This window comes from Oncorhynchus tshawytscha, linkage group LG03 (genome assembly GCF_018296145.1).
Source record: "Oncorhynchus tshawytscha isolate Ot180627B linkage group LG03, Otsh_v2.0, whole genome shotgun sequence".
Taxonomy (NCBI): Eukaryota; Metazoa; Chordata; class Actinopteri; order Salmoniformes; family Salmonidae; genus Oncorhynchus; species Oncorhynchus tshawytscha.
The window spans coordinates 14,739,254-14,760,783 of NC_056431.1; the positions used below are offsets into that span (position 1 = coordinate 14,739,254).

The 21,530-nt window shown below is 42.2% G+C and overlaps 1 protein-coding gene across 4 annotated transcripts in view; it reads left to right on the top strand.

The window, feature by feature from the left end:
• The window catches only part of LOC112244539 (epithelial discoidin domain-containing receptor 1-like), an 83,642-nt gene that overhangs the window by 12,797 nt on the left and 49,315 nt on the right, over nucleotides 1-21,530 (top strand). For all 4 annotated transcript variants that reach the window (XM_042310384.1, XM_042310391.1, XM_042310388.1 and 1 more), the window contains one exon: nucleotides 16,708-16,865. In XM_042310384.1, the coding sequence (XP_042166318.1) occupies nucleotides 16,766-16,865 (100 nt within the window). In that variant the 5' untranslated portion in view covers nucleotides 16,708-16,765. The remainder of the gene's footprint in view (nucleotides 1-16,707; nucleotides 16,866-21,530) is intronic.

Consider the following 21,530-nt stretch of genomic DNA (forward strand, 5'->3'; position numbering starts at 1 on the left):
TTAGATCTAATGCCTAGGCTTTAGCTCAGTGTGCTAACGTGGTCTAGATCTAATGCCTAGGCTTTAGCTCAGTGTGCTAACGTGGTCTAGATCTGATGCCTAGGCTTTAGCTCAGTGTGCTAACGTGGTCTAGATCTAATGCCTAGGCTTTAGCTCAGTGTGCTAACGTGATCTAGATCTAATGCCTAGGCTTTAGCTCAGTGTGCTAACATGATCTAGATCTGATGCCTAGGCTTTAGCTCAGTGTGCTATTGTGGTCTAGATCTAATGCCTAGGCTTTAGCTCAGTGTGCTAACGTGGTCTAGATCTAATGCCTAGGCTTTAGCTCAGTGTGCTAGCGTGGTCTAGATCTAATGCCTAGGCTTTAGCTCAGTGTGCTAACATGGTCTAGATCTAATGCCTAGGCTTTTGCTCAGTGTGCTAACATGGTCTAGATCTAATGCCTAGGCTTTAGCTCAGTGTGCTAATGTGGTCTAGATCTAATGCCTAGGCTTTAGCTCAGTGTGCTAACGTGGTCTAGATCTAATGCCTAGGCTTTAGCTCAGTGTGCTAACGTGGTCTAGATCTAATGCCTAGGCTTTAGCTCAGTGTGCTATCGTGGTCTAGATCTAATGCCTAGGCTTTAGCTCAGTGTGCTAACGTGGTCTAGATCTAATGCCTAGGCTTTAGCTCAGTGTGCTAACGTGGTCTAGATCTAATGCCTAGGCTTTAGCTCAGTGTGCTAACGTGATCTAGATCTAATGCCTAGGCTTTAGCTCAGTGTGCTAACGTGGTCTAGATCTAATGCCTAGGCTTTAGCTCAGTGTGCTAACGTGGTCTAGATCTAATGCCTAGGCTTTAGCTCAGTGTGCTAACGTGGTCTAGATCTAATGCCTAGGCTTTAGCTCAGTGTGCTAATGTGGTCTAGATCTAATGCCTAGGCTTTAGCTCAGTGTGCTAACGTGGTCTAGATCTAATGCCTAGGCTTTAGCTCAGTGTGCTATCGTGGTCTAGATCTAATGCCTAGGCTTTTGCTCAGTGTGCTAACGTGATCTAGATCTAATGCCTAGGCTTTTGCTCAGTGTGCTAACGTGGTCTAGATCTAATGCCTAGGCTTTAGCTCAGCAGTTTAAGGTGATCATGTACACAGTTTAGCGGGTGCAGCAAAATGCTTATGTTACCAGCTCCTACCAATGCAGTAAAAAGTAAAATAGCACAACCCAAATAGCACTGTAACAGTAATCTATGCATGTGTACACCAGATGAATCTACACAAGATATACTAAGAATGATATGTACAACAGTAGATATATTAGATTGGGCTATATCAAGAATCCACTATATAAATACATATGCGGTGTGTATAAACAGTGTAACTAAAATGTCATGTACAGTAGTAGAAATATTAGAATGAGCTACACTCCAAAAGTATGTAGACACCTGCTCGTTGAACATCTCATTCCAAAATCATGGGCATTAATATGGAGTTGGTCCACCCTTTGCTGCCACAGCAGCCTCCACTCTTCTGGGAAGGCTTTCCACTAGATGTGGGAACATTGCTGCGGGGACATGCTTCCATTCAGCCAGAAGAGCATTAGTGAGGTCGGGCACTGATGTTGGGTTAGTAAGCTTGGCTCATAGTCGTCGTTCCAATTCAACCCAAAAGTGTTCGATGGGGTTGAGGTCAAGACTCTTTGCAGGCCAGTCAAGTTCTTCCACACCGATCTTGAGAAACCATTTCTGTATGGACCTAGCTTTGTGCACAGGGGCATTGTGATGCTGAAATGGGAAAGGGCCTTCCCCAAACTGTTGCCACAAAGTTGGAAGCACAGGATCGTCTAGAATGTCTTTGTATGCTATAGCGTTTAAGATTTCCCTTCACTGGAACTAAGGGGCCAACTTTTAATTGGCACTACGCATTGGGGCATGTAGCGTTCTCCTGGCATCCGCCAAATCCAGATTTGTCCGTCGGACTGCCATATGGTGAGGCATAATTCATCACTCCAGAGAACGCGTTTCCACTGCTTCAGAGTCCAATGGCAGCGAGCTTTACACCACTCCAGCTGAGGCTTGGCATTGCGCATGGAATATAAATATACAGTGCATTCGGAAATTATTCAGATTCCTAGACTTTTTCCACATTTTTTAACGTTACAGCCTTATTCTTAAATTGATGAAATAAAAATAAAAAACATCAATCTACACAAAATACCCCATAAAGCTTAAACAATTAAAAATGTACCTTATTTACATAAGTATTCAGACCCTTTGCTCTGAAATTTTAGCTCAGGTGCATCCTGTTTCCATTAATCATCCTTGAGATGTTTCTACAACTTGATTGGAGTTCACCTGTGGTAAATTCATTTGATTGGACATGATTTGGAAAGGCACACACCTGTCTATATAAGGTCCCACAGTTGACAGTACATGTCAGAGCCAAAACCAAGTCATGAGGTCGAAGGAATTGTCCGTATAGCTCAGAGACAGGATTGTGTTGAGGCACAGATCTGGGGAAGGGAACCAAAACTGTCTGCAGCGTTGAAGATCCCTAAGAACACAGTGGCCTCCATCATTCTGAAATAGTAGAAGTTTGGAACCACCAAGACTCTTCCTAGAGCTGGCTGCCTGGCCAAACTGAGCAATCAGGGGAGAAGGGCCTTGGTCAGGGAGGTAACCAACAACCCAATGGTCACTCTGACAGAGGTCCAGAGTTTCTCTGAAGATGGGAGAACCTTCCAGAAGGACAACCATCTCTGCAGCACTCCACCAATCAGGCCTTTAAGGTAGAGTGGCCAGACGGCAGCCACTCCTCAGTAAAAGGCACATGACAGCCAGTTTGGAGTTTGCCTTAAGGCACCTAAAGGACTCAGACCATGAGAAACAAGACTCTGGTCTGATGAAACCAAGATTGAACTCTCTGGCCTGAATGCCAAGTGTCACATCTGGAGGAAACCTGGCACCATCCCTATGGTGAAGCATGGTGGTGGCAATATCATGCTGTGAAGATGTTTTTCAGTGGCAGGGACTGGGAGACTAGTCAGGATTGAGGGAAAGATGAACGGAGCAAAGTACAGAGAGATCTTTGATGAAAACCTGCTCCAGAGCACTCAGGACTTCAGCCTGGGGTGAAGGTTCACCTTCCAACAGGACAACAACCCTAAGCACACAGACAAGCCAATGCAGGAGTGGCTTCAGGACAAGTCTCTGAATGTCCTTCAGTGGCCCAGCCAGAGCCCAGACTTGATCCCAAACGAACATCTCTGGAGACCTGAAAATAGCTGTGCAGCGACGCTTCCCATCCAAACTGACAGAGCTTGAGAGGATCTGCAAAGATTATTAGGAGAAACTCCCCAAATACAGGTGTGCCAAGCTTGTAGTGTCACACCCAAGAAGACTCAAGGCTGTAATCGCTGCCAAAGGTGCTTCAACAAAGTACTGAGTGATGGGTCTGAAATACTTATGTAAATGTGATATTTCTGTTTTTTATTTTTAATACATTTGCCAACATTTAAAACATATATGTTTTTCACTTTGACATTATGGGGTATTGTATTGTGTGTAGATTGATGAGGGGAAAAACAATGTATTCAATTTTAGAATAAGGCTGTAACGTAAAAAAATATGGCAAAAGTCAAGGGGTCTGAATACTTTCTGAATGCACTGTATGTATGTGAATGGTCTGTATGGAGATTGTGTGACTAGAAAGGGTGTGCATAGCAGTAGTTATATACTAGCTAATGTCCAGATGTAATACATAGGATTTAGCTCAATGTTCTAGATCTATGCCTAGGCTTTAGCTCATTGTGCTAACGTTGTCTTGATTCTCCCAGGTGATCTTGGTTACATACGGGTTTGGATCCATACACAGGCAACAACAGAGGTGTTTTAGTTCATTGTTCAGAATTGTACAGGTTGTGTTTCTCCACTCTGCAGTGTGGGTGTGTTGTAGGCATATAGGACAGAGGTCTAGGGCTATTATGCCCCAACAGAAAATGAATATTCCTCCTCTTGATTCTGTCATTTTGATGCAGATCAATGACAGTGAGCAAAAGCATGAGTCAGTGTTTGGCTTTAGTACTGCTTAGAGACTTTGTAATTGCTCCCAAAACTCCATTAAGTGTGCTAGTTTGAATCTGTTCATTATTAGCTTAGTTTTGCTTCAGGATTAGTCAGATTTTTTTTTATAATAACAAAAAACTTGAACAAAAAAAGTATTAGTATTTAACATCCATAATTTTTGTAATGGCGTCCAACTAATGTCTTCATATTCTGTTGTTGTTGACGACAAAGCTTAATTTCCTCAGCAGGACAAACTGAACATGTGGTCTTCAATCGTCATCGGTCTCTGTCCTCTACTATATAGGCCAGTGGCTGTCGTGCCTTTTAAGATGAGGGAGGATGATGACTTTTTTCACAGCATATTGGATGACTGTCATTCATATTCCATTCACCCAGCTCAATGTAACATTGATAGGTTTAGGCTTCTACATGATACTCACATTTTCATGAGGTTGCTACAACCTAGCCTATGAATGAAAGCTTACAAACGTAGGTGCACAGGTCAATAGAATTTGGAGTAATCAAGGTGACAGATTGAGACATTCAATACCGGCTTGCACACTCTTGCCAGCATCTAGCTGATCTGGGGTGGAATCATTAGTCCAACAGTTGCAAATTAGAGTTTATATCGGATAAATTCTGGTATGTCTCTGTTGCGTTCTGTTTGCCTCCGTTTAAGAACCGTTTTTCAACAGAATCATCAGAATTAATACACCCCTGATAACACACAAACACAGTTCACTTTCATAGCAGCCACAGACTTCCTCTGGAAGTTGTCATAATTACTATGTAAGTCTATGGAAGGGGGTGAGAACCATGAGCCTCCTAGGTTTTGTATTGAACTCAATGTACCCAGAGGAGGACAGAAGCTAGCTGACAGGGTTCTGATGAGGCTACTGTATACCTCCATTGCAAAACAGTGTGGTTTAATCAATTATTTGGTGACGTGAATATATTTAATATAGTTTTATCTAAACTTCTTTGTTTCACTATTTTTATTTTTATGAAATTCACTGAGGAGGATGGTCCTCCCCTTCCTCCTCTGAGGGGTCTCCACTGATGTAGACATGCTGAAGAATGTGCAATCCTAGTAATACAGCTCTTTTGGAGCTGAGAGGGAGTTAGAGGAAGGAGGACTGGGGAAGGCCAAGAGGACCTGATCCCAACTATGAAGTAGGAGAGGGCTATGGAAAGGGGGAAGGAACGTATTGGAGGAGAGGAGAGGAGAGGGCTATGGAAAGGGGGAAGGAACGTATTGGAGGAGAGGAGAAGAGAGGGCTATGGAAAGGGGGAAGGAACGTATTGGAGTAACTGTAAGTTTTACTCCCTTAATGATTGACTTCTACTTGGCCCAAGCTGCATATAATGAATCAGAGTTTATTACAATAATTGTTACTCCTATCCTTTATTGCAGAAATATTTTCTGTCTGTCAGTTCCTCGTCACTTAGATTGGTTCAGAGCAATGTTCAGAGCAAGGTTTATGGTGTTGGCACTGAAAGTTTGTGTGTGTGTATACATATGTATATACAGTGGGGCAAAAAAGTATTTAGTCAGCCACCAATTGTGCAAGTTCTCCTACTTAAAAAGATGAGAGAGGCCTGTAATTTTCATCATAGGTACACTTCAACTATGACAGACAAATTGAGAAAAAAATCTGGAAAATCACATTGTAGGATTTTTTATTAATTTATTTGCAAATTATGGTGGAAAATAAGTATTTGGTCAATAACAAAAGTTTATCTCAATACTTTGTTATATACCCTTTGTTGGCAATGACAGGGGTCAAACGTTTTCTGTAAGTCTTCACAAGGTTTTCACACACTGTTGCTGGTATTTTGGCCCATTCCCCAATGCAGATCTCCTCTAGAGCAGTGATGTTTTGGGGCTGTTGCCGGGCAACACAGACTTTCAACTCCCTCCAAAGATTTTCTATGGGGTTGAGATCTGGAGACTGGCTAGGCCACTCCAGGACCTTGAAAAGCTTCTTACGAAGCCACTCCTTCGTTGCCCGTGCGGTGTGTTTGGGATCATTGTCATGCTGAAAGACCCAGCCACGTTTCATCTTCAATGCCCTTGCTGATGGAAGGAGGTTTTCACTCAAAATCTCACGATACATGGCCCCATTCATTCTTTCCTTTAGACGGATCAGTCATCCTGGTCCCTTTGCAGAAAAACAGCCCCAAAGCATGATGTTTCCACCCCCATGCTTCACAGTAGGTATGGTGTTCGTTGGATAAAACTCAACATTCTTTGTACTCCAAACACAACGACGAGTGTTTACCAAAAAGTTATATTTTGGTTTCATCTGACCATATGACATTCTCCCAATCTTCTTCTGGATCATCCAAATGCTCTCTAGCAAACTTCAGACGGGCCTGGACATGTACTGGCTTAAGCAGGGGGACACGTCTGGCACTGCAGGATTTGAGTCCCTGGCGGCTTAGTGTGTTACTGATGGTAGGCTTTGTTACTTTGGTCCCAGCTCTCTGCAGGTCATTCACTAGGTCCCCCCGTGTGGTTCTGGGGTGAGATCATGCGTGGAGCCCCAGTCTTGTATGTCTTCCATTTCCTAATAATTGCTCCCACAGTTGATTTCTTCAAACCAAGATGCTTAGCTATTGCAGATTCAGTCTTCCCAGCCTGGTGCAGGTCTACAATTTTGTTTCTGGTGTCCTTTGACAGCTCTTTGGTCTTGGCCATAGTGGAGTTTGGAGTGTGACTGTTTGAGGTTGTGGACAGGTGTCTTTTATACTGATAACAAGTTCAAACAGGTGCCATTAATACAGGTAACGAGTGGAGGACAGAGGAGCCTCTTAAAGAAGAAGTTACAGGTCTGTGAGAACCAGAAATCTTGCTTGTTTGTAGGTGACCAAATACTTATTTTCCACAATAATTTGCAAATAAATTCATTAAAAATCCTACAATGTGATTTTCTGGATTTTTTTTCTAATTTTGTCTGTCATAGTTGAAGTGTACCTATGATGAAAATTACAGGCCTCTCTCATATTTTTAAGTGGGAGAACTTGCACAATTGGTGGCTGACTAAATACTTTTTTGCCCCACTGTATGTGTGTGTGAGTTGTTGAAACTATGTTTTGGAAAGCAGAGAGACGTCCTGTTGAGTCATGCCACACTTCCAAAGGCCAAACTATTCCTGGAAATGAGTTCCCTTTCTTCCACTTTCTCGTTATCCGTCCACTTTTATAATTATCTCTTTCTCTCTCTCTCTCTCTCTCTCTCCTTCCTCACTATCAAAATGTTTTGTTTAACTTCTCAAAGCATTTTCTTAGTTTCTCCCGCCATGTATTTGCCTCTATCTTCTTCCTCTCTTACCACTTTTTGTTATTTTTAAATGACTAACTTTTCCTAATCTCTTCCTGTTCCATCCTGTCAAAATCAGTTCAGATTCAACATTTCTGACTGGCTGTACTTCCTTACTTCCTGCTGACTGGTATTTCCTGGTATTGATGAAGTGTCAGCTGACACATACCAGTGAATCACTGGATGACGAATGACTGGACTACTGACTGACTGACCAACCAATAGCACTGTTACATACAGCCTCATCACAGAGGATATCCACCACAGCATTGATTCCAGACAGATGGCTTCATTCTATCTCAGTGCATTTGTTGTTCTTGGAATCCAGTGAGAGGATCCATATGTGCCGTTGAAGGTCAACACACCACACCTCTCTCAGACCTATGTCAATATCCCGATCGATCGAAGAGAGGGTCAGAATTTTCTGTTGGGCTACTGTCCAAGAGGGCAGCCAAATTCCCTCGGCTTCAGTGACCAATGATGTTCTGAGAACAATAACCAATGACATGGAGGAAAAATAAATGTATTTATTTATATATATATAATTTTTTATTTAACCAGGTAGGCTAGTTGAGAACAAGTTCTCATTTACAACTTCGAACTGGCCAAGATAAAGCAAAGCAGTGCGACACAAACAACAACAACACAGAATTACACATGGAATAAACAAACATACAGTCAATAATACAGTAGAGAAAAAGTCTAGAAACAGTGTGTGCAAATGAGATAAGATAAGGGAGGTAAGGCAATAAATAGGCCACAGTGGCGAAATAATTACAATTTAGCAATTAAACACAGGAGAGATAGATATGCAGAAGATGAATGTGCAAGTAGAGATACTGGGGTGCAAAGGAGCAAAAAAATAACAGTATGGGGATGAGGTAGTTGGATGGGCAGATGGGCTATGTACAGATGGGCTATGTACAGATGGGCTATGTACAGGCGGGCTATGTACAGGTGGGCTATGTACAGGTGCATTTTTATGTACTTTTTATTATGTTTTATTTGTACTTTTTTCCCCACTTTTATATTTGACCATCATTCTATCTCTCACACAGCAACTCCACTCCCACTTGTCTACAATTCCACATACCAACCCTCAGCTTCCCTCAGCCCATCCCATCTATCTCTGCTGGACACCCACTTCGGGTTTCTACGCAACACATGTCTTTCAACTATGCTGTGATGTTTAACGTACAATTTCAATTTATCTAATCGAATAGAATCCACAGATTGCGAGTTGAAGATGAATACTTTTACTAAGAGTATTAGCATATTAGTAATTGACTGACCCGGTCTCTCCAGATCTCCTAACAGTACTATTTCTAGGGTCAATTTTAGATCAATGCTATGCATTTTCAGCCATTCTTGAGCCTGAGACCAGACACAGGCTACCTGAGGGCAATACCAAAATAAATTGATTCTGTATCCTCACAACAAAATCTGCAGAGCTTCGATGATTTTATCCCCCAAATATTCAACATTTTGATGTTGGCAAGAATTGTATATAATAATTTTAGCTGAAAAGCACGAAGTCTTGAATCTTGCGTTGTATTATATATCAAGTCATACACCCTGTACTATGGAATCGGTACATCAGAAATCTCTTCCCAACTATTTTGCAATTTGTATGGCACAGCTGTCCACATCCTGGTCCTCAAATGAAACTGGTATACTTTCCTTTTTATGATATTTTTATTCCTCCGCCAGTTTTGATCCTTTATATTGGGCAGACAGACCAGTTCCCTACCTCCTCCCTCCTCCTTCATTTTTGGGGCAATGCTGTAATCAATTGGTTGTACTCTTGGATTGAGCAGACCTTTCTGTACAATTCTGATAACTCCACGAAGGACATAACTCTACCATTCCAATTTACAATATAATTTAAGAACAAAATACCCTTTTCAAACATCTTTCACATAAATACAGGTATTTTATCAACCAGCACATTTGGGTTCAGCCATAATATTTGTTGTAATATTTGTTGTATCTTTGACGGGGATGAAATTGAAATTGTAGCCAGTTTTAGATAGAGACAAGAGTCTTTTATATTTACCATCTGGGTGTTGTTTTAATAATAGAGAAATCAGACCCTCCTGCTGAGTACCTTACAGATTTCTATAGAAGTAGTTAAAACAATATAACAATGGAGCTTTTAGTATATCAAAAAATACTTGATATATCTCTTGCCATCAAGCCCTGGGTTTTTTCCAGACTGAAAGGATTTAATAGCCTCAAAAAGTTATTCCTCTGTAATTTGGCCTTCGCACTGATCTTTCCGTTTCATTTGTTAATTTTCCATTTTTTAGATTATTTGGAAAGAATTCCTTACCATAATCTTCATTCAGTGGGAAAGGATGAGATGGAAAAGAGAACATCTGCCTAAAATAATTAGCTTCCTCTTTTAAAATATCATTTGGAGAATCATAGATGACTCCGTCTTCAGTAACGAGTTTCTGCTAATTATTTTTGTTAGTGTTCCTGTTTTGGAGATTCAGGAAGAATTTTGTGCATTTTTCTCCATATTCCATCCAGTTTGCTTTATTTTTGTAACAGATTATATTAGATCATTCTTCAATAAGTTCCTCGAGTTCTTTTTGTTTTTCCTCTAACTTATTTTGTGTCTCTGTAGTATTGTTTTTATTGCTCTCTACCTGTACTATTAGTTCATGGATTTCCCTTGTTAGTCTTGTTTCTTTAGCCAGAAACTGCTTTTTTATTATTGATGAATATTGAATTGAATGACCCCTGAAGGTACATTTAAAGGTATCCCAAACAATAAGGGGATTTGCTGAACCTATATTATACTGGAAAAATTTAGTTATAAATTATTTTGTCTTAGTTAAAAATAAGTTGTCCTCCAGTAAACTTTGATTAAATGTCCAATATCCCCATCCACGTTAAAAATCTATAAGAGTTATGTGAATGCCAATTAGATGATGATCCGATCGCATTCTGTCTCCTATTAAAACTGTTTTAACCTTTGATGCAAGAGAGAAAGAGACAAGAAAGTAGTCCAGACGATTAGATTGATTAAGCTTCCTCCATGTATATCTCACTAGGTCAGGGTTTATTAGTCTTCAAATATCCATTATTTCTAATGTGTCCATAATATTAGTGATTTCCTTAAGGGCACGGTGATGATAGTTTGTAGAGTGATGACCTTAAAGGTACTAAACACTGAGTTATAGTCTCCTTCCATAATGATTAGATAATATGTTGCCTGTAAGTTCAATAAATTGGTATAAATGTTTTCGAAGAAGTGTGGATCATCCTGATTTGGACCATATAGATTAATGAGCCAAATCTCTTTGTCGTCCACTTTCATATTCAAAAGGATCCACCTTCCTTGCAAATCATTCCTGACTATTTGCACATTCAGAACAATATTTTTGATAATTAATATCATCACACCTTTTGAGTTCCTTTGTCCATGACAGAAAATGATTTCACCATCCCATTCCTTTTTCAACTCAACATCATCTAAGGATGTAGAGTGAGTTTCCTGTAAACAGTATATGTTATATTCCTTTTCTTTTAGCCACGTAAAGACTGATCTTTTTTTAATAATCTGCTAAACCGTTACAATTATGACTGGCTATACTTATTTCACTCCTTACCGTAACTAGATGCTCTTCTCAGTCTAAACTGACCATAATTAGTGCTTGTAAAGTTACTGCCATCAGAGGTATTATGAAGGTCATAATTAGAGGTTTCAATTGTCTGATATTTAGAACTCAAGAAATAGGTTCTAGCAATATTTGTTTTATTCCCTTGCCTGTTTGCCTGTGAGCCAATGCCACAGATGTTAGAAAATTGAGACAAGATAATATGTGTGTAGCAAATCTGAGTAGGTTGATGTGTATGATATTGGATGTGATATAGTGAGAGTGTGTACGATGTCTGTATAAGAGTAGACTATAATGTGTGATAAATAAATAAAGAATAAATAATAACTGCCAATTTGCATGGACCGTTTCTCTCCCCAGTCAGCCAGTCAGTAAGACAGACAGACCGTTTCTCTCCCCAGTCAGCCAGTCAGTAAGACAGACAGACCGTTTCTCTCCGCATTCAGCCAGTCAGTAAGACAGACAGACCGTTTCTCTCCCCAGTCAGCCAGACAGACAGTTTCTCTCCCCAGTCAGCCAGTCAGTACGGAGAGAAACGGTCTGTCTGTCTTACTAACTGGCTGACTGGGGAGAGAAACGGTCTGTCTGTCTGACTGACTGGCTGACTGCGGAGAGAAACGGTCTGTCTGTCTTACTGACTGGCTGACTGGGGAGAGAAACGGTCTGTCTGTCTGACTGACTGGCTGACTGGGGAGAGAAACGGTCTGACTGACTGGCTGAATGCGGAGAGAAACGGTCTGTCTGTCTTACTGACTGGCTGACTGGGGAGAGAAACGGTCTGTCTGTCTTACTGACTGGCTGACTGGGGAGAGAAACGGTCTGTCTGTCTTACTGACTGGCTGACTGCGGAGAGAAACGGTCTGTCTGTCTTACTGACTGGCTGACTGGGGAGAGAAACGGTCTGTCTGTCTTACTAACTGGCTGACTGGGGAGAGAAACGGTCTGTCTGTCTGACTGACTGGCTGACTGGGGAGAGAAACGGTCTGTCTGTCTTACTGACTGGCTGACTGGGGAGAGAAACGGTCTGTCTGTCTGACTGACTGGCTGACTGGGGAGAGAAACTGTCTGTCTGGCTGACTGGGGAGAGAAACGGTCTGTCTGTCTTACTGACTGGCTGAATGCGGAGAGAAACGGTCTGTCTGGCTGACTGGGGAGAGAAACGGTCTGTCTGTCTTACTGACTGGCTGACTGCGGAGAGAAACGGTCTGTCTGTCTTACTAACTGGCTGACTGGGGAGAGAAACGGTCTGTCTGTCTGACTGACTGGCTGACTGCGGAGAGAAACGGTCTGTCTGTCTTACTGACTGGCTGACTGGGGAGAGAAACGGTCTGTCTGTCTGACTGACTGGTCTGTCTGACTGACTGGCTGACTGGGGAGAGAAACGGTCTGTCTGACTGACTGGCTGACTGGGGAGAGAAACGGTCTGTCTGTCTTACTGACTGGCTGACTGGGGAGAGAAACAGTCTCTGTGGCTGACAGAGAATATAATAGATTTAGAATCAGCTCCTTGTTCTACCCCATGCCCAAACTCAACCCCTTAGAATTAGACTGAGTGGAACGAGCATTCCAACTCAAAGTTGGGCTTGATACCATCAAGTCCTATAGTATGGCAAACTCTCATAATATGGCCCAACTTGAATGGATGTTTTAATGGGCACTATTGATCTTAGCAGTTCCAAGACAATCACATTATACACTGAACAAAAATATAAATGCAACAATTTCAAAGATTTTACTGAGTTACAGTTTATATAAGGCCCCAGTCTAACTCTCTTGCAACTGCTCTGGTGGACATTCCAGCAGTCAGCATGCCGAATGCACGCTCCCTCAAAACTTGAGACATCTGTGGCATTGTGTTGTGTGACAAAACTGCATATTTTAGAGTGGCCTTTTATTGTCCCCAACACAAGGTGCACCTGTGTAATGATCATGCTTTTCAATCAGCTTATTGATATGCCACACCTGTCAGGTGGATGGATTATCTTGGCAAAGGATAAATATTCACTAACATGGATGTAAACAAATTTGTGCACAAAATGAAAGAGAAATATGTTTTTTGTGCATATGAAAAATGTCTGAGATCTTTTTTTCAGCTCATTGCGTTTATATTTTTGTTCAGTATAGTTTGGAATGCAAACTACAATATGATTCTCATGAGACATTGCAGTGCCAAAAGGAATCCAAACTTTTGTCAAACTTTCACTGAAGCATACTTTTTCATAAGAACATTTATTCTCCCTCCCTCATTCCCTCCTTCCCTCTCTCTGTCTGTTTTATTGTTGTGTGGTGGGACTTAGACAGCTGTTCATAACCATTAGTTAGCCTTGTGAATTAGTCTGGACAAATCATGTAAGTGGAGGGAGATGGCAGTGGGATAGGGAGATAGATAGATGGTTTGCTCAACACCGTGGGCTCGCCTCACTTCCCTCACTAGCTTCTCCCTAAACACTGTGGCTTGTTTTTCCACTTAGACATGGCAGCTGCCTGGTGCCTCAAAAACACTTGACTGTCTATGCCAAACATAATCTTGGTTTTGGTTAGCGGTGATTTTCATTTGGTTGTATTTTCTTCAGAACCTAAGGTTTGTGTTTCCATCCAGTTTTGTGATCGCTGGTCAGTAAAAGTATTTTATCAGTTGTAACATTTGTTGAGTACCTTGTTATGGATTGTGACGGGGATCATTTTTAGGAATGTCTGTCTGACTGACTGGCTGACTGGGGAGGAAACGGTCTGACTGACTGGCTGACTGGGGAGAGAAACGGTCTGTCTGTCTTACTGACTGGCTGACTGGGGAGAGAAACGGTCTGTCTGTCTTACTGACTGGCTGACTGGGGAGAGAAACGGTCTGTCTGTCTTACTGACTGGCTGACTGGGGAGAGAAACGGTCTGTCTGTCTTACTGACTGGCTGACTGGGGAGAGAAACGGTCTGTCTGTCTTACTGACTGGCTGACTGGGGAGAGAAACGGTCTGTCTGTCTTACTGACTGGCTGACTGGGGAGAGAAACGGTCTGTCTGTCTTACTGACTGGCTGACTGGGGAGAGAAACAGTCTCTGTGGCTGACAGAGAATATAATAGATTTAGAATCAGCTCCTTGTTCTACCCCATGCCCAAACTCAACCCCTTAGAATTAGACTGAGTGGACGAGCATTCCAACTCAAAGTTGGGCTTGATACCATCAAGTCCTATAGTATGGCAAACTCTCATAATATGGCCCAACTTGAATGGATGTTTTAATGGGCACTATTGATCTTAGCAGTTCCAAGACAATCACATTATACACTGAACAAAAATATAAATGCAACAATTTCAAAGATTTTACTGAGTTACAGTTTATATAAGGCCCCAGTCTAACTCTCTTGCAACTGCTCTGGTGGACATTCCAGCAGTCAGCATGCCGAATGCACGCTCCCTCAAAACTTGAGACATCTGTGGCATTGTGTTGTGTGACAAAACTGCATATTTTAGAGTGGCCTTTTATTGTCCCCAACACAAGGTGCACCTGTGTAATGATCATGCTTTTCAATCAGCTTATTGATATGCCACACCTGTCAGGTGGATGGATTATCTTGGCAAAGGATAAATATTCACTAACATGGATGTAAACAAATTTGTGCACAAAATGAAAGAGAAATATGTTTTTGTGCGTATGAAAAATGTCTGAGATCTTTTTTCAGCTCATTGCGTTTATATTTTTGTTCAGTATAGTTTGGAATGCAAACTACAATATGATTCTCATGAGACATTGCAGTGCCAAAAGGAATCCAAACTTTTATCAAACTTTCACTGAAGCATACTTTTTCATAAGAACATTTATTCCCTCATTCCCTCCTTCCCTCTCTCTGTCTGTTTTATTGTTGTGTGGTGGGACTTAGACAGCTGTTCATAACCATTAGTTAGCCTTGTGAATTAGTCTGGACAAATCATGTAAGTGGAGGGAGATGGCAGTGGGATAGGGAGATAGATAGATGGTTTGCTCAACACCGTGGGCTCGCCTCACTTCCCTCACTAGCTTCTCCCTAAACACTGTGGCTTGTTTTCCACTTAGACATGGCAGCTGCCTGGTGCCTCAAAAACACTTGACTGTCTATGCCAAACATAATCTTGGTTTTGGTTAGCGGTGATTTTCATTTGGTTGTATTTTCTTCAGAACCTAAGGTTTGTGTTTCCATCCAGTTTTGTGATCGCTGGTCAGTAAAAGTATTTTATCAGTTGTAACATTTGTTGAGTACCTTGTTATGGATTGTGACGGGGATCATTTTTAGGATTGTTGACATAGTGGACAGGCCAGCAGAGGGAGATTCTCAGCTCTGGTTCGGCATGCTTAGAGTTACTGGAATCCTGTAAGAGACATATTTCAACATGGTGTCATCTGGCACAGCAGTCACACACTGCTTCACTCGTTTGGAAGGCTCGGGTGTTTTCTCAAAACAAGCTGTCTACTCTCTCTGCCTCTCTCTGAACACTTGCACCCTGTATCTGTTGCCTAGCGCCTGTCTTTTGTTCTGGACAGCTGCACTGGCTGGCTATCCCTGAAATCTCCTCTGTGTCACACGCACGCACGCACGCACACACACACACACACACACACACACACACACACACACACACACACACACACACACACACACACACACACACACACACACACACACCACACACACACACACACACACACACACACACACACACACTCTACTATGTCATCCATGTCATCTGGACTGCTCCTTCGTTCCATCCTTCTCTTCTGTTCTCTATGCCTACAATTCCACTTTTCACTCGTTTTCATACCTCCCTTCATTCCCTCCCTCTGTCCATCACACTGTCGCTCCCCTTCCTCTGTGTCCCTACAGCTGTGTGTCAGCTGTCGGTCTGTGCCAGTGAAGTCAGTGGGCCCACAGGGAAACCAGGCCACCCCTCTACACCCCCTCCCCTACCAGCTGTCTCCCCCTCCCTACCCCCAATCATTAAGCAACCACCAGTAAAACTACTGGACAAGCCTTTTTGTGTGTCGTAGATGGGTAACTACAGCACCCTATCCACCCTATCAGGCCCCAGTCTAACTACTACAGCACCCTATCAGGCCCCAGTCTAACTACTACAGCACCCTATCAGGCCCCAGTCTAACTACTACAGCACCCTATCAGGCCCCAGTCTAACTACTACAGCACTTGAGGAGGAGTTTGTAATAAAGGAGTTGGAAATGACATGATTGACATTTTGAATGCTGAAGTACTAAGTAATGCTGGCTAGGCTAATTACACCACCTTCGATTGTTCATTGTGCAACAACAACATATCAAAACAAAGCTAATGTTCTCTGTGCTGTGGTGCCACTGGTCTGTTTTGTTGGATTTTGTTGTGTTGAATTTAGTTATTTTGTTGTGTTATATTGTATTGTGTTGTGTCATATTGTCTTGTATTATATTGTGTTGTGTTGTATTATATTGTGTTGTATTACATTGCTTACATTTTGAGTTGCTCTCCAATGAGTCCATGGTGTCTGGTTACACGTACACAGGGCTGACAGACAGGGATTCATAAATCACAGAGGAAGCTACTGTATCTACTAGACTGGACCTGACATTTAGACAGAAACCCATCCACACGGATTATCACCCCTCTCTCTCATTCTTCATACTCTCTTTCATGATACAAAATAAATGATTCATGCATTTTGAAATCTTCTAATCCTTCCTCTCTCTCTATCCCTCTGTTAGGTATGCCTGTGGTTGTCAGCGCGTCTCCGGACAGGTAACTGGGTGTGTTGCTGGTGCCATGGCAACGCCAGAGCTGCGGCTGTTTCCTGTCATTGTGGTTACCGTCATCCTGGTGGCGTTGTCGGCTGCGGATGACCACGACTGGCACTTTAAACCAGGTGAGAGGTCAGATGTCAGACAGGAAGTGACTGCTTAAGGTCAAGGTCAAATCAGATTCCCAGAATATGATTGGTCATTATTGTTGAAGAGTTTGGGTTTTCAATAACTTACCTAGTTAAAGCCAAGGTAGGTAGTAGACGGACTAGGGATTGATGATCGTTGACCAATCGGCCAGGTTTAATACAATTGGAGTCACAACAAGGGAAAAAACTATAATCAGAACAGATGTGTTTTACCTTCCATTCAAGATCTCACAGGCACCTCCTCAGAAATGTCAGACAATTCCATTTCGGCCTTACCCATTGCCTTGTCCTCCTCCTCCACCCCTCCATCCCTCGCCCTCTCTGCCCCTTTCTTGTCTACACTCTCCTCACATTCTTGAATGTGTGCCTTACGTCTGTCCATCCGCTATCAGCAGCCGATCCTGTTTCAGGTCCATGTCTCCCAGGCAGCCATGTGTAAAAGGAGAGCGATGGTAGCAGGGAGAATGAGCCTTGGGTATTCAGCCTCACTAATGTACAGGCCGCTCATCACCTGTCAATCATACAAAGAGAGAGAGGGGAAGGAGGGAGGGGAGGAGAGGGATAGAGATAGAGTAGAGAAAATGAAACTCCACAAGGTGAAACCAGAGCTGCCACCTCCAGGGTAGAAGCAGACAGTAAATTATCTGTCTCCCGCACACACACATGCATGCACAGGTTTGTGTCATCTGATTTGATCCATATGGTTATTATTTCCACACCGTTGCTGCGGTAATGCAACAAGTCTTTTATAGGAGGAAATTAGTACCCATTAGTACTTTAGCCCATTAGTACCAGGATATGAACTGATATGAAGAGTAAATAAAGGAATGTGTGTGAAAGGGGGAGAAAGAGAGATGGAGCGTGGGAAGAAAGCCAATGGAGACAGAGAGGACAGAGGGGGACTAAAAAGAGAGAAGGGGCGGCCTGGAGAGAGCATTTTATTGGCAGCTAGGTAATGATGTAATGAAACAGGCCTGTCCGTGTGGGGGTGTAGGGGGTAGGTGTGTGTGTGTCTCAGAGGTTTTTATCTTCCAACCCCACATTCCTATCCACTGACTCACTGACTCACTGACAGCAACTGAGTTAGAACTTCCCCACTTATCACCCCCCCATGCCCTCATATCACTGACAGCATCATTATCATCCCCCCATGCCCTCATATCACTGACAGCATCATTATCATCCCCCATATCATCACTGACAGCATCATTATCATCCCCCATGCCCTCATATCACTGACAGCATCATTATCACCCCCATGCCCTCATATCACTGACAGCATCATTATCACCCCCATGCCCACATATCACTGACAGCATCATTATCACCCCCCATGCCCTCATATCACTGACAGCATCATTATCACGGCCCCATATCACTGACAGAATCTGTTATCCACGGCCCCATATCAATGACAGAATCAGTTATCTACACACCATATCAATGACAGAATCAGTTATCTACACACCATATCAATGACAGCATCAGTTATCCACGTCCCCATATCAATGACAGCATCAGTTATCCACGTCCCCATATCAATGACAGTATCAGTTATCTACGTCCCCATATCAATGACAGTATCAGTTATCCATGCACCATATCAATGACAGAATCAGTTATCTACACACCATATCAATGACAGAATCAGTTATCCACGCCACCATATCAATGACAGTATCAGTTATCTACGCACCATATCAATGACAGAATCAGTTATCCACGCACCATATCAATGACAGAATCAGTTATCTACACACCATATCAATGACAGAATCAGTTATCCACGCACCATATCAATGACAGAATCAGTTATCCACACCCCCATATCAATGACAGAATCAGTTATCCACACCCCGATATCAATGACAGAATCAGTTATCCACGCCCCCATATCAATGACAGAATCAGTTATCCACACACCATATCAATGACAGAATCAGTTATCCACGCCCCCATATCAATGACAGTATCAGTTATCCACGCCCCCATATCAATGACAGAATCAGTTATCTACACACCATATCAATGACAGAATCAGTTATCCACGCACCATATCAATGACAGAATCAGTTATCTACACACCATATCAATGACAGAATCAGTTATCCACGCACCATATCAATGACAGAATCAGTTATCCACACCCCCATATCAATGACAGAATCAGTTATCCACACCCCCATATCAATGACAGAATCAGTTATCCACACCCCGATATCAATGACAGAATCAGTTATCCACGCCCCCATATCAATGACAGAATCAGTTATCCACACACCATATCAATGACAGTATCAGTTATCCACGCCCCCATATCAATGACAGAATCAGTTATCTACACACCATATCAATGACAGAATCAGTTATCTACACACCATATCAATGACAGAATCAGTTATCCACGCCCCCATATCAATGACAGAATCAGTTATCCACGCCCCCATATCAATGACAGAATCAGTTATCCACGCCCCCATATCAATGACAGAATCAGTTATCCACACCCCCATATCAATGACAGAATCAGTTATCCACGCCCCCATATCAATGACCGAATCAGTTATCCACGCCCCCATATCAATGACAAAATCAGTTATCTACACACCATATCAATGACAGAATCAGTTATCCACGCACCATATCAATGACAGAATCAGTTATCTACGCACCATATCAATGACAGAATCAGTTATCTACGCCTCCATATCAATGACAGAATCAGTTATCCACGCCCCCATATCAATGACAGAATCAGTTATCCACGCCCCCATATCAATGACAGAATCAGTTATCTACACACCATATCAATGACAGAATCAGTTATCCACACACCATATCACGCCCCCATATCAATGACAGAATCAGTTATCCATCACCCCCATATCAATGACAGAATCAGTTATCCACGAATCAGTTATCCCCCATATCAATGACAGAATCAGTTATCAATGACAGAACGTTATCCACCCCCATATCAATGACAGAATCAGTTATCCACGCCCCCATATCAATGACAGAATCAGTTATCCACGCCCCCATATCAATGACAGAATCAGTTATCCACGCCCCCATATCAATGACAGAATCAGTTATCCACACCCCCATATCAATGACAGAATCAGTTATCCACACCCCCATATCAATGACAGAATCAGTTATCCACGCCCCCATATCAATGACAGTATCAGTTATCCACGCACCATATCAATGACAGAATCAGTTATCCACGCCCCCATATCAATGACACTATCAGTTATCCACGTCCCCATATCAGTGACAGCATCCATAACAATAACCGAGTTATACCCCCCACTAGCATCACCCCTTTATTGCATCTCATTTTCCATCACCGCCCCACACCTCCTTCCTTTCACTCACCATGAAGACTGGTTCTCAGCCCTCTATTTGGTCATGTCTGGCCCTCTAGTTAAGTCATGGCAGATAGTTAAGTCATTTGATAATGCCTGGTTGACATATGCCTGTAGGACTGTTGTCGGGGCTGATATTTTCACCGGGCAGAGTAGAGCTGTCCATTTAATCTGGTTAACTGTCTGCCCTATGTCCTCCTTATCCCCTCATTCACTATCCCCTCCACTTCCACCTTCTCCTCTTCTTTCTCCTCCCCTCCCCCTCCTCATGCCCCTCTTCCTTCTCTTTCTCCTTCCCCCCCTCCTCTTTTTACTCCTGTATTCACCTCACCTCATCTGCCTGTTAAAGTAAAAACTATGGAGAATGATACCTCTTCAGGGTTATAAACTAACAGAAGGTTATCTGTTTGTAATGACCTTGGCAGCTCCTATTCTTCAATATTCATCCTATTAGATTATTAATTAACATTGACTCTACGTGTTTCTTCATGAGTGACTAGAAGAGAAATAAGAGGTGACAAGGACATTATTGGATGAGCTCCCCTACGCAGTGTGATGGTGTGTCCCAAATGGCACCCTATTCCCTATGGAATGTATTGCTTTCGACCAGAACCTTGGAGTAGGGTGCCTTGTAGGAAAGATAGGAAATATAGAGAGGGAAAGATAGGGAATATAGACAAGGAAAGATCGAGACGGAGATTACTTAATGCTGCGTGACCAATGACTGGCTCCAACCATGACATGTACAGGTGTAGGATCACCCTGTTGTTGCAGGACATTTCGCAAACTTGTAGTGTGTTCGACTTGATTTGCCTTAACAAAAATGTCCATTCATTTTAATCCACACAATAATGAACATTTCCTGTTGCTGCAGGATTATTTTCCTGCTGGGAGAAACAGGTCAAATTAAGATCCTTTTAGCTATCATGTTACTCCTGATGTATGATAGTAGAATATGTATGATAGTAGAATGTGTATGATGATACAATGTATGATTGTAGAATGTGTATGATTGTAGAATGTGTATGATAGTAGAATGTATATGATAGTAGAATGTATATGATAGTAGAATGTGTATGATAGTAGAATGTATATGATAGTAGAATGTATATGATAGTAGAATGTGTATGATTGTAGAATGTGTATGATAGTAGAACATGTATGATAGTACAATGTGTGATAGTAGAATGTATATGATAGTAGAATGTGTATGATTGTAGAATGTGTATGATAGTAGAATGTATATGATAGTAGAATGTATATGATAGTA